At 37.0% G+C, this 15,140-nt stretch overlaps 1 protein-coding gene across 5 annotated transcripts in view; it reads right to left on the reverse strand.

Annotated features, from left to right (window-relative positions):
- The window catches only part of LOC149796566 (receptor-type tyrosine-protein phosphatase alpha-like), a 107,458-nt gene that overhangs the window by 26,300 nt on the left and 66,018 nt on the right, over positions 1-15,140 (reverse strand). For 4 of the 5 annotated variants that reach the window (XM_089961263.1, XM_089961261.1, XM_089961262.1 and 1 more), the window contains 3 exons: positions 14,419-14,559; positions 13,916-14,056; positions 13,116-13,256 (listed from right to left, as the gene is read on the reverse strand). In XM_089961263.1, the coding sequence (XP_089817389.1) occupies positions 13,116-13,256; positions 13,916-14,056; positions 14,419-14,559 (423 nt within the window). The remainder of the gene's footprint in view (positions 1-13,115; positions 13,257-13,915; positions 14,057-14,418; positions 14,560-15,140) is intronic. The other variant, XM_089961264.1, reaches the window with a different exon arrangement.

Genomic DNA, 15,140 nt, shown 5'->3' on the forward strand with positions numbered 1-15,140 from the left:
CATGGAATTATGACAACAGACGGCGCTCTAAATTTCTAAGTTTTGCCTTTACCAAACACAATGAATGTTCTTCAAGGAGCTTTACGACATTCATTTTGTGTCGATAACTCTTCCAGTCCCTTTTTTAAGGTGTACCTTAGCAACAAAGTTTTAGTCGTCTCTAAAACTATATGCTTTCTCGAAGACCTAAGTGATTTAAAGCACCTTACGAAAACAAAAACGCATACAGTACAGCAAGGTGGTCCATCTTTTCAACCCTAGTTTTGAAGCACTTAAGTATTTACCATCACCGTTTAAGAAATATACTTCTTAGTGATATCTCTCATTACTTTGGAAACAGTAGTTATTTTAGTAAGGATCAGAAATAACAATGATATATTCCCTCGTAATCTTGTTAATGAGCTTTCGTCAGACGAATCCTGGTTGTAAGAATTGTATTGTACATCACCCATTTTGACGCATCTTACAGATCTATCTTTTCCTGTGATACTCTTGTACATACGCTCCGGCGAAAATAAAATATTTCAGAGCAACATCAATAGCACAGAAAACGTTTATAAGTAAAAGGCCATAACAAAAAATAAGCATTCCTTAAAGGTGTTCTTATTCTTATCACGATCTTCATTTTGGAACATATTTTGCCGCTAAAACCGAAATAATCAAATTGTAGAAAATCATGATCGTATCTTGATAAAAATGTTTACTTGCGATTAGAAAGATTAGATTTAGTGTAAAATTGTTTTCCAATACTTAATTTGCATTGTTATAGTACAGAACCTCAACCTTTGAATGTATTTATATAAAAAACAGCTTTAAAATGTTTGCTTGCTATATAACTGTTGTTTCTAAAAGTAGAATAATTAGAGACAAAATACGTTACAGGAGATTTTACTTTAATCTATAGTAATTCTTATCATTATCAAACCAATTAAAATTAATAATTTGGTTCAAAAATTTAAAACTATAAATAAAGTACCCATGGGTTCTAATTATTCAGCTGCTCTTTGTCACATTACAGATTTATAAAAAGCTTTAAAGCATGAATGTAGTGACACAAGATTCTTACTTGTTAATTGTGCTGCTCTTTGCAATATGAAAGCAGTTTAGTGAACTATACATGATCAAGAAAGACAGGGAATGAAAGATAGAGATAATGCACGAAAACTGCATATTTCATTAAGTCATTGTAATTGTATATATGTATCCTGGGTTGAGGAGCGTGTTTTGGGACAGTCTTCAGCATGATCTTACTCGATTATTATACAATGCAGGATTTTACTGATCACTGTTTTTTTTTTAAGGTTTGATTCAATATAATGGTATACATGTATCTTGGGTAGGTGAGAGTGGTTTCGGACAGTCTTGAGTTAGCCACATTCCTTTCAGGGTGACAGATAAATTAAAATGTTGGATGTCTAATTCATGCATAAATTGTTGGAAATAATCAAACATAAAATTTGCTAGTCAGATTTGGGGAGGCAAACAAGTGTTAAAAACATTGCCTAGACCTGAAGCACAGTTTTTGTTCTTCAAAGGATTAGACTATGGAAATCTCGTGGATGCGCATATTATGGTCAACAAGTATTGGTTGCTTGACTTGGTATTAGGTAAGGAACCATTTTTCTGTTAAATGGCTTGTCAAATGTTCAAATGCAGGAATAGGTTGCAAATGTGCCTTAGATATCTTCTGTTTGGGATTTCCTACCATTTGTCAAGTGTGACAAGATCTATGGTACCTATAAACATCACTTTTAATGTTTGGCAAATAAAAATGATTCAAGATCTTGTGATAAGTGTTATTGATACCAAAATGACCAGCTTAAGAGGTTTTATGGGCTAGATTTTGCATTTCCTGTCTATATGACTTAGGAACAACAATTTGATTGCTCACTGATCACTCATCAATAGCAGGTACATCAGGTGTCTCCATTTTCTCATAATGACCCCATTTTTTTACTAAGTAACAAACTGGTACTTGTGTGGCTTTAATTTATAAAACCCAAATTTGGGCCTGAAATCCTGCTTGTAAGCGGCTACCCTATTCTGCCACCGTGCGGCAGCCGTAAATTAAACAGAAAACATGTTCAATTACGAAGGGGTGGAAAGGGTTGGCGGACATATAACATTGTGCAAATACATCTAATTGTATACAATTTGATTCATTTAATTTATTTTGTGCTACTTGCAGGCCACCTCTCTTCCGAATGTTAATGATCTGAGACATCAGCTGATGTAATTTAAATCGAATTCTGTTTTAAATAAGACGCCCAAACATGCCGTAAAGTGGTATAACCTCTTGTTGCTAGGGTCAGGGGAGTAGTGGTATTGTAAGAAACTGACGTGTCACAGCGCCATCTGTTGTCATAATGAAGCATTATTTTATGCTAACTTCCTTGATTCTAAATTGCAACGTGCTTGATGCTGCATTATAGTCATGATTTAGGAAGGTGCAATTTGTGAAACTTGTGATACAGCAAGTTTATAAATGGAATGTTAAAACTTGTAATAACTGACATAGCACTTGCCTTACGACAAACTACAGGATCGGTTCAGTAGTTGGCAAATTGCAAGATACAAGGACTCAGAAGGAAAGTAGATCTAGGGACTGTCAAGCAGCCATTTTCAGCTTGCATCAATGAAGAACATAAAATTCATGAATAGAAATATGAATGTAGCACTTGCAAGCAGCCACTGACAATAATGCAGAAGGAAAGTAACACTTGCAATCTGTCACGTACAATCTGCATCAATGAAGAATACAATATACATTGATAGAATTATGAAAGTAGCACTTACATGCAACCATTTACAATGAATCATCAATGAAGATTAGAAAATAGATGCATATAATTATAGCGGTAATAGCCTTCCATACCACATGCCCCAAGTTGATCCACGATCTGCTGAAAACAACAATCACCTTATGGTTTGATAGGATATTAGGCCAGCTGTAATGCGCCTGCAGAGTTGCTAGTGCGATCTCCAGTGCGCGTGATTCACCAAAAGAAAAGTCATACTGAATTCTTATTTTGATTGTGAGATTTTAATCATCGAAGTAACGCTATGGGTTTGTATTCACAATCAAACGTTGCATAGCAGAACATATTGCACTAAAACCGCACCAGAATGCATTATCACAAGATATGTGTCTCTGACACCGCTGTCAAATCGATGCGGCCTGTTCACTTCGGTTGTATTATTGCCTGCAGGAACTGATCCCACATGTGTTTCCAATCAATCAACAGGGCCGTTAGGACCACACAGTCCATCAAGGTCGTTTCCTTTCGTTTGTTTGTGTGCGTTTTGTAACGATTGCTGCTCCAACCTTTCTAATTGTTTATCTAGCCATTATGATCATTCTTTAAATGTACAACATTAAAAGGCAGGTTATTTTTGTGTTTTTTTTCTGGTGTTTAGGATATTTTTCTGTTTCAATTTTACTTGTATATGCGCACCTTTTCGTTTAGGTGCAACTGCTGAATCAGAATATGCTTCTGTCTCAGTCTCAGAGATTGAATGAAATTCATTTTTCTTCCCCGTTCAGGGATTTAAAAAAAATGACTCACCTCGTGCATTGCTTGTTTTTTTTTCCCAACTTTATCCAAATTACGTATATCATTATAATACCACCTAAACGATTCGCTAGAGTAGAGTTGAAACTAAGAAAATGCCTGAATACCCACCTTGTCCATAATCTTTTTTTTTCTTTGGGATTGTTCATTGAAGACTAAATCTTTTCAGTTTGAGGATGGTAGCAACTCTGAACGGACGGGGTTTTCAAGGATCCACTATCAGTCTTTTTCATTAAAATTTTGTTTCGTGTTTCTAGCATTGTCTGATACATGGGTGATGGCTCTTTGATGGCTCTCTCCTCAGTTTCCCTGACCTCTTCTTTGACTTCAGACTCCATTTCTGGCAAACGTGCAGTCTGCAGTTGCATGTGTTGCTCTTTTGATAACCTTTATTAGTTTAGCTATTTTACGAATAGAATCAGGTGCTTCTTCTGTTCCCGTTAGCGCTACCACCTGTTCAATAGTGGCCTTTGTGACCTTTTTATATCCTCGTTAGGTTCGGCTACTACATTTCTGGGTTTAATCTGTGGCGCAAATCTTTGTTCAAATCCAGTTTTGAAGTCATCTCGTGCAGTTTGTTGCGACTGTAGCATACCTTTGACAGTTTTGTGGCTAGGTATCATATCGCGAATAAGTTTCAGTGTTCCTTGAGCGGCTGTGCGGCGTCGCTGCCGATACACTCTGATGACTGGCATACATTTTAAATGACTGATTTTTATTGTTTATTGTCGCGTGACACATTTGCTTGAGACTCATTCACGTCCACACGATCTCGATATTTATTCCAGCAAGTTCTAGTCAAATGAATGGTGAGAAACCTATACATATCCGAGGTGATCCACGCAAGCAATTAACGAAATTCATCCGAAGTCAAATGCATATTTTCAAGACCTTGCCCATCAGTACCACGGAATAACATAAGTATGTTGCAGTTGTCACGGATTACAATAGGTACATGTGCGTATCCTTGAGTCAAATAGATAACGTCAGTGTTTTGTGCCGGCCTCGTGAAAATGTTTGTGCTGGCTGAACTTGGTACTCACTGATCACATCGTCGTATACAACAATATTGCTGCTTTTTTGGTGGGGAAGCGGTTGATTTATTTTTGTTTGCATCAAAATCGGCAATAGTAGGTGCTTTGTCAATGGTGGAAAAAAGTTATGGTCGCGTTGCCATCACCGCTTCTCAACGACCATTTATCACTCAGTGCTTTTTGATTTTTTTTAAAACATCATGACAAAATCTTATTTTTTTTTGCAATTAGGTGTTTTTCTCGAATCGTTCTTTTGACAAAAAGCATGTGAGAAAATCCTTTTATTTGATGCCATTGAATAAGACAGTATTATTAATTCGACTGTGTTCATATTGAGTGCGATATCTCGCGAAAACATGTACCGCAAATCCAACTCGAGTTCAAACACGTAATGGACGATTAACAATTACTGGAACTTCTGCTCGATGTAAAGTCAGAGGCGATGATATCCCGGCTACGTTAACAAATTTGCCAGGGACGTCTTCCTAGATACAGTTAATGTGGACTAGTACACGGCTAGATATAGGACTCGATTTTAATAACCATTCAGAGCTTTACCCAGCACCAATCAACCGCGTTGACGATGCTTGTTACCGACATGATCTTGCTTACAAAAGCATCCATTTATATCAGTTCACGCCTACGCGCCGTTGTGGATATTATGTTTGGCTTGATTGTAATTGTGTGAGCAGATCATGGAGACCGAAACGCAAGATGTGTTATTAAAGAAGGTGTGAAAGCAAAGATTGCACCTGGGGACCGTTGCCTTTCAAAGACACTTGGAGGCAACTAAAATTACACTCATTAAAAGCAAATTATTCCGATGTATACAAACAAACAGTGGACACAAAAACCCGGATATTATTCAAACAGTCAGCGTGGATACTGGAGTGGGGAGGCTGCCATTGAAGAATTATCAAGTACAGCAAAGGTAACTCATGGGATCGCTTAAGCATGGTTGACAAAACAAGAGCTGTAGTAAATTAACTTACCGGTACCAAGAAAGTTTCATGTTGTTGGTTCGATGTCCGAACACCAAATGACGTTCATCAGGCATATTTATCGTTGATTCCACAAGTACGCATATACAAGTATGCGCTAACCATTATCGATGTTGTCAGCAGATTTAAAGAAGCAGAGTCGTTGAGGTCTGAAGTTTCAGCCTGAGTCGTCTAAGCATTCGAGCCCATTTATTCACGTGGATCGCTCATATGGCCTCGATTATTACACGTGTATCCTGGCAAATAATTTCTTGGTTCTCTGGTTGTGATGTTAGCCACACACATCTTATGCGAGTTTGTATCGGGATGTCGATGTGCATCGTGATCGAGTTGTTTTGAACGATTTAGTCGTACTCTTGCAGAACGGGTATTTGGTCATCAGTACGCACGGGAATCGTTGATAAGGCCAGAGTGGCCTCCGGTATGTTTATCACGACTTCCATTGATCATGACAACATTAAGCAATGAAGTCACACACATGACTGGATTGAAACCACCCAATCAGATTCGACAAAAGACTGTCAGTCTTACTCAGAAAATTATTTCACAGCCGCCACTGTTACAACCACTTGGATAAATGTTTGTTTGGTATTTCTATGCACCTGAAGAGTTGGTAGGTGGACAATGTCGTGCATCTGACCCGGCACGCTTCGTTTATGAATTTACGATTTCGGAACGTATTTATAATACAAGGCAACCGACACTTTAGTAGTTGGGACCATCACATGATAGAAGAAAGACTCCCAGCCTTGCATTTGTGCGAGATGAATTGCATGTCATTACAGCAAAATGTGAAACTGACACCAGGATTTGCGCTAATGCACTAATTAATTGCGTTAACCAGTATTAATCGTAAGTTGGTTTACAACAGCACGATGACCTAATGCATTCGTGTTGATTCCATCGGGGAGTATACATCGTTAAGTATCAATCCAGGATAAACTCATCTTGTTGCATAGGTATGCTCCCATATGAGGTTTCTAGCACCGTATCATATTCGCCGTGTGCACGAATTCACATCGGTCTCGAAAACACTCAACGTACAGTTCGTGTTTAAGAACTTTTTTGCACAATCACCTATGGAACACCTTTAGCATTATTAATGATTTATGAGCCAGGACCCATCTGCATTTCAACCAAAATCTAATGCCACATACTCTTAGATTAGTTTATCTGGGCATTCCTCTTTGAACTTACCAACAACCTTATTATTGGAGTTACTAAACAATGGATGTTATTTCGGATACTCACATATCCGTTGACCAACCACGATTGTGCCACGTCTGCCTACATACCATAGGTGGTGATTGCATCACCAAAGAGTTAATATCGATGTACAGCATCTGGACCTGAATTTAATAAAACAGTTTGATCACGTCGTAGTAGAACTCATACATGAGTAGCTTCAAAAAGTCCAGAACGGGTGAACCAACATCGATTTGTTTTGTTAGTAATAAGTCCACCATCATAGATTATTTTCGATTCCATGGCCGGGCCAGAGATGAGCCTTCGTAGTTTGTCTTTCTCAATATCACGGATAGGACCTAAGCGGATTCGTTTGCGTAGATTATCCATGGCTTTCCCAAGCACGTCATTGTTAACGAGCTTGACAAAATTCATGTTCAAAGTCATTGGTGGCTTTAGTTCTCAAACACGTATTTATCTGAATATAAGGGTTCATCAAAGCTTCCAGTCAAATTAGAAGCATTCATTGATCTTGGTTACACAAATACCAAATCACAATTACATCTGCAGTTTTCGCACGTGTAATAGATAATTGTGTTTGGTCCTAATATTTGATACCACTTTGGTATATTGAGTGGGTTTGAGTCCGGCATCATGGACGATCGCACACTGATACGGGGACATTTCTGTACGGGGCGCCCCTACTAGGCCAATTCTTGGTATTCCAGCTTGATATTCCAGATCGACCTCAAAGAAGAATCCGCAGTCACTGTTCATATCATAATCATGAACCTGTTTTGAAAGATGAATGCGAACAGGATCGATCCACTGAAATCCACCAACTGAAAGTGGTTGCATCATTGCCCTCTTCGGAAGAATCTTTGCATCTAGATATATGATATAACTGTTGGTGTCAGCGGATCATACCCGTCCACGTTTGGGTTGATGGCACCAGCGAATCCGTATTTTGACATTGATTTTCCTCCACGAAGTGATCCTTTGAATAACAGATGTCCATCAATGTCAGTGAGAAATCCAAGGTCGACTTTTGTTTTGAACAACAATGCGTACCAACCCATACCCAGTGAAAAGACGTAATGTGCAGGATCGAGCTTGTAAACGTGCATGACAGTGTCACAAAATTTCTCAAACACGTCATGTATTCAGCACCTCTGTACACACAGGTGATGTTACATTGATCACGAACTTTGGCATCACTGGATAGGCTTTGCTCGTTATCGGTGGATTTGTGTCGTTGATAGAAGAGCTGGACGAGCCTTTCACTGAAACATTAGGCTTTCAACATCCGCATATATGATATAATGGACTTTCATCTTTCGTTGTACTGCAGTAAATTCAACGATGTTTATTTTACCAGGACGTGGTAAAATTGCTCGCTGCGGTGTTTAACTGATAAAAGTAATGACTGATGAGTAGTTGCGGAGTGCCAAATACATGCCTGACACGTCTACATGGATATTTCTTGCTATGATGCTGGCTGTATCGGATAAGAAAGATTCCTTATCTATAAGTAGTAAGGTACCGACTGTGAGTCTTTAATTTCACTCAGGAACAACAAATCAGCCTCAGTTCCTCCATTGTGTCCATGTTTAGGTATTGTCAGTGGATAAAAAACTTTTGTCATACTCGAATATATTAACAGCCATACCGGATTATATGTTTAAAATTTGTTCTGTGTGGCTTTTGTAACACGAACAGGAAATTCTATATTACCAAAGTTTCACTCACACAGGTGTTCCATGCATTTTCGAGGGCAGTCTTGAATGTCACTGGCCGCATATAACGCCGATAAAATTAACCTTTCAAAATAATAATTGTCAAAGTTCTTTAAATTATAACTGACCTTGGTGGGACCCAAGATGGTATTGCTATGTAACTGGATCCACATAAACGGTTGACACGGTTAGAGATGTGCCCCGACCTTCTTTTGGAAAGTCCTTCCTAATCATGAATTTGTGTATTTCTCGATCGTTTTTAGATTATTTTCAATGCTTCTGCCACACTGATCACTGATAACGCTGGTGTCACTGAGATTCAGGATTGCCACTGCGAATCCATGGTGTAGCAGTTTTAAATCCATCCTTGTCACGACGAAGAGGCAAAACCAGATGCGCGCTAAGGACAATGCCTGCTTTAAAGCCAGTATGGCCAAATGTTTTTGTTTATCACCGCTACTATTTCAAAAATCATTTTTGTTAAACGTTGCCATGCGTCTTTGCCTGATTTATATGTGGGTGAGATAATTGCAAATTGGATTTCTAACTCGCCACTACTCTTTTTTAAATTTGAATCAGATACTTGTGACTGATGTGTTGTTACACGAATATAATCAGCTGCTTCAGTAGCGATAGGAGATGCAAGACGACCACAAGGGTTTTCTTCATACTAACCTAATATCACAACGATATCAGCTTTTCTTGCAACTCTTGGTATTCGGATATTATACTCACGTGAAAATTATTTTAATTGTTGTACCATAGTTTTCTTAGCAATTATTAATATTGTTGTTATTGATGTTGCATAGGAAACTGGTGGTGTTGGATTCAGTACATGTATGTGTCTCAATAATGTAGGTATGTCTGCCTGTCTCGTACGACTTGACATATATGGTCTATGCACACGTGAGAGCTGTTTGAGCTGAGGTATAGTAAGTACGCATATAGAAGTGAGAAAGGTGTCTCAAGTTAAGAATTACGTCAACCACTTCTTTTAATTGTTATATTTTGTGAGAATGAGTTACTCATATCACTTCAATCCTAATTATTATTTCATTTACTTTTGGTTTATGTTTTCTGGTATCTGTCTATGCTTCCACATGTGTTTGTGCTGTCAGTTCATTTTTTCACGCCTGAAAGTATTCACGAGGAGACCGGCAAAGGGTCGGCAAAGTTAACTATGTAATCAAACCCCGATACCATACTTAAGACATGGCCGAGCGCATGGACTGTGGCTTATGACCATCGTGTGTGTTTTAAAATGCTCGTAATTACACGTCCTGCCCTCAGAGGTCGTATTCTCCGAGGCAGACAACTTTGCATTTATTATGTCACAATGTCATAGGGCATACACGCGATCGTTTATATAATTGTGGAAACATTGCCACAGTTCCGGTGGATCGTCGACACATTTTTATTTCTTCCTTCGCATTAGGTGGTATCAAAGATAGGAAGATAGTGAGCCTCACTAAATCCATTGCGGGAATTTATGGTATCTCTTCCTGCTCTTGACATCATCAAATCCAATTCAAAAACAGAATCAATTAATTACAATGCCCATCTACCCGAATGAGCTCAAATGACTTGTCACAAGAGAGCATTGCACTAATCGCGTACGACCAAATGATGTACGTTGGAATCTAATGACGTTAAACTTCTTAGAACGCTGGTAAATTTCTTCAATCGTGTTTCCTTTCTTGCTGTCACTAATAGCGTCTGAAAATTGCAGTCGGTGCATGAGCTGCTATTGTTCTACGTCCTTATAATACATTTCGTATATATCTGAAACATAGTGAGTTTGGATGCCATTCTTATTTCCCAAAAGCATTTGTTTAATTAACCTACTCATGGAAATCATCATCAGTAAAATCATCAAAAAATCACTCGCCTGAGACGCAGTGGGCGAGTAATTTTCTTCTGCGACTGTACATTTCTATGAACAATAATCTGCAAAATCTTTAGTTTTATTTGCGGATGTTTATTGCGCTCCATTTCTAAAGTCACTCCCACATTAACCAATTTACCAATGACTTTCGATTTGTTTATCAGAACGTATAATATCATTGTTTGTGATTCCTGGATACATTTTTGTTTTGCATTCAATCGATACAGCGATCTCAGTTCATCTGTTACACTTTTTATATTACAATCATTTCGTAAGTCAATGCCGCTGTTTGAGACCTCCATTTATTCGTTCAGAATACATTGAGAATTGACCTCTTGACTATTGATCAACATTTGCACATAAACAACATAAGCATTTCATCAATACAAAAATATTCCCAACTCAAATATATGTTTCTTTTTTGCCAAAAAAAAGTTATTAGCCAATGCAAATTCCATGATATAGAGTATACCACACTGTATAGACATTGCTGTTGTGAAAATCAATACGCAACTTCTGATGCTACAAATATGATCGTAGACTTTAACACCACCACCCCAAGCAATGGATCACGTGTGTGGAAAATTAAATTGCTACATATGCATGGGTCTCATATGTGCTAAGCAAGACATGGGGAGTAATGGCTAGGACGGGTGGCAGGGACGCAAAGGGAACAAAATGTGCAAAACACCTACTCACATTGACATTTCTTTTAACGTTTAAATAGTTTAGTTTCCATGAAGTACGAAGTACACCTTTATATGTTCGATTCTCAGCACTATGTCTGGCTTTATTTACATCTTCAATATTTGAGACCGCTCCGTTGGCCAATTGGTTAGAGCGTCCGCCTTGTATGCGGAAGGTCTTGGGTTCGAACCCCGGCCCAATCATACCAAAGACTTAGAAAAAAATGGTACTAACAGCTTCCTCGCTTGGCCTAAACATTAAGAGGTTAGTTTTAGGACTAATCGCCTGGTATCAAGATAATGTAACTGGGTGGGACATCATGCTACATGTCTGCGACATGATGCCCCAGTGCTTGGCATCATTATAAACTGCCACACAGCAGACATCATAGCGATATGACTGAATAATTGTTATAGCTTCGTTAAAAATCCGAATCACACACACACACTGCATATTTGAAGTACTTAATCCCTCAAGTTACCATTTGAGTCATAAGAAGTGACTTTATAACTGAGTGAGCATACATTCGTGCATAGATCTGATATAAAATGGTACTATTTTACATTTTCTCGGTATTCTTCTTTCCCTTCCCTTTATCATGAAAAAGCTGGACTCGCACGTCGCCTGCATTATACGTATAGTCGGCCAAATTTTGAGATCAATTACAAATGAAAAAGCTCACATTATTGCTGTCGTTTTAAACCACACATATTCACGTCGAAACTTTCGTTCACGAATGAGAAGCAAATAAATTCGTCTAGAACATAATTTAGTCTAGAGAAGTAAAGCAAACGTAATGCTTTTGTGGTGAATAATCTTTAAAGAGACGTTGAACTTTCAAGTAATTGTAACCCTCAAAAGAAACACGTTTTAAATTACGGACATCTTGTTTACATAAACTCAGTTTACAATAATCTATGTCATAAAGTAAGTGACTTAACTTACTTAGAAATTTAGCCTAACGTGTTACAGAAAGTAAACTTACTATTTTAACAAGAGATAACGATGAAGTCTAGCCTATGTGTGCAAAGACAGATACATCTCTCAGAATATAATATCAAAAGAATAACAAAGTCCAGCTTGATATACAACATATTATTTGCCTTTGGATTGTGATATCATAAGTTACACTTTTGTTAGCGCCATCCAGATTCGCAACCGTCTATGCACTAGCTGTCTGTAGTTCAACAAGCGAATAATGTCAAATTTTGAAAACCTACAGCAACTTTCTCCAGAACCTTGGTTGTATATAATATTAGGATAATACGTACTAATGGAAATTATAACGAAACTACATTATGTTTAGAACAATTGTTCGTCAAAGAAAATTAGAAAATGAAATTACTGCTCTCATTAACAAGGTGTAAATATTCGCAAATATTACTATCAAACATAAACGAGAAACGCTACTGACGTCTTTCATTTTAGGTCGTGATTTCACTGCTTTGTGGCTTGGTTTTTCTCATTTGGTATTCTCAGCGTCATTGTTCTTGCAATTTTTACGAGCAAATGCAAGCAAAATATGTTATATTCGTCCATAGGCGTATTTCGTATAAAAATTGCAACTTCTTACTCGTTCCAGCATATAAAATTTGCTTATATTACTCTTTTATTAACTGATTTCTGCGAAAAGAAAATATAAAAGATATACCTCAAATTATCGTTACTATTAACCATTCAAACAAAACGAATATAATTGGCTGCCATAGAATCAAAGAAGAACCCAATGATAATGATAATTAATCAAAGCCAAAACACGAAGTAACACGTAATCAGCATATAAGGTATCATTTACTGACATATACTGAAGATCCTTTCCTCCTTTATTTCAAAACCTAATTTAAACCAAACATGTACAGTTTATTCTTACTAGGGTAAATCAAACTATTCTCACAACGATTCCACATCGGCGTTCAATATCGAGAAAAATGCTAAGGGACGACAGTGTTAAAATATAGATGACTCAAAGTTTCTTGCTGATTATATATGCATTTTCAAAATTGACTGCTACATACCCTGTTTGCAAGTTTGACCCTGCCATCCAGCTTCACAACCGACCTCGCAATATCCGTCAGTACTTGAACAGCTGTTGTTGCCTTTAAAGCACCTGCCACAACTTTCGCTGCATCCTTTGCCGTATGCTCCTTTATCGCAGCCTAATAAGAAACAAAATAGCAAATATTATTTTATTATTAGCATAATTGCAAATTTCGTTGCAAGCCACGCATATGTGTTTCATACCATCTTACCCCTGTAGAGTATTTCCTTGCGGAAACTCTTTTTAAGCAAGTTGAAAACCAGATTCTTTGTTGAAAGCAGTAGTTCAGATATAATGCATATCTGGATTATACTACAGATACGTGCAGATTTACTTTAACAATGATAATGTACAATTTGTCATTCAAACTGAATTTAATATCATGGTTTACAAGTCCTCCCCGCCATCTGGCTTTACAAAGTACCTTGCACCATCCCTATATTATTGAACAGATCCCGCTGCCGCTAAAATACATGCCATAAATTTCATTAAATGTGTAGCTATATGTTCCAAAGCAAAATACGAGACAACATTTTAGAATAAATATAAATATTTTATATTTTTCTTTCAATGAAATACTTGATGGACGTTGTGTCATTAACAATTGTAAAGCATTTTCTTGCACTAAACAATCAAATTACGAAACTTCAGTCTTTTTATTTGTGCATCATTTAAATAGATAGTGTATTAAAGGTATTATACTAGTATTCGTTTAAAAAAAAAGACTTCCAGTTTGATCGAGACTAAATCCGCATTATCAAATGAAATATGACATACCTTGTTTGCACATAACTCCCCACCATCCGGCTTCACAGCCGACCTCGCACGTTCCATTAAACGGTGAACAGCTATTGTTGCCGCTAAAACACATGCCACAGGTTTCATTACATCCGTATCCATATGTCCCGCTTTTGCAGCCTTAAGGAAACAAACCACGTAAAAGCGTTTTAGTATAAATACTATTCTTGAATATCTTTTGAAAGGAAGACTTTGTAAACATTGCTCTTTTCCAAATCCTGTAAAGTATCTTTGATGCGGAAAAAATGTTCGAATGCTGTAAACACCTTGACATTGTTAAAACTATATATAAATAGATAATTCATTGCGCCAAAACCCTTGCTGCCGCTAAAACACTATACATCTTTCATGACATTGAAGCAGAGTTTAAAAGGAAAATATATTCTAATATTATACTAGTTGTAAGTGAACATTTCCTGTGATAGAGACAACTTAAGGATTGTTGAGATTATATTTGCATTTTCACATTGAACGAGGTATACCCTCTTTACAAGTTCCTCCCTGCCATCCAGCTTCGCAACCGACATTGCACCGTCCATCAATCGTTGAACAGCTGTCATTGCCCCTAAAACACATGCCACAAGTTTCGTTACATTCGTAGCTGTATGTTCCTGTGTTGCAGCCTAAAGGGAACGAATTACGTAACAGCATTTTAGGCTAAATAATATTCAAACTTTTCTTGTAAAGGAAGGCTCTATAAGCACTGTTTCTTCTCTATTCTGTATTTTCTTGCTGGAAAATGTCATCTTCTAGATAACCGAAAACCATAAGCGGTGGGAGAGATCACACCTCTACTATAAATATTTGATTTAATTATATCTGATTTAATATATATATATATATATATATATATATATATATATATATATATATATATTTCAATTTAATTGTTGTCAGTTTTACATTTTTGTTTTTTATTTTTCATTACATGATATTGTAATGTAAATTTATTCACTTGAGGTGATTTTTTTTCAGAAAATAGTTTGACCTTAACTGTTGGTTTACATACACCAGGTGTTGATCTAAATCCTGAACTTGTTAAAACATTTTGTAGCATCCACGTAAACAAATTCTATTTTATTTTAAAATGATTGGTTGTTCTCCAGGTCATGATTGGACTTCGAGTTTAAGATGTAAATAAAAAAAAATATTTTTCTTAGAGTAAAATTATTAGTTTAGCTTCTATGAACTTCCAGAAGACGAT

The sequence above is a fragment of the Sinohyriopsis cumingii genome, chromosome 6 (assembly GCF_028554795.1).
Source record: "Sinohyriopsis cumingii isolate HCF-2022 chromosome 6, ASM2855479v2, whole genome shotgun sequence".
In the NCBI taxonomy this organism is placed as follows: Eukaryota; Metazoa; Mollusca; class Bivalvia; order Unionida; family Unionidae; genus Sinohyriopsis; species Sinohyriopsis cumingii.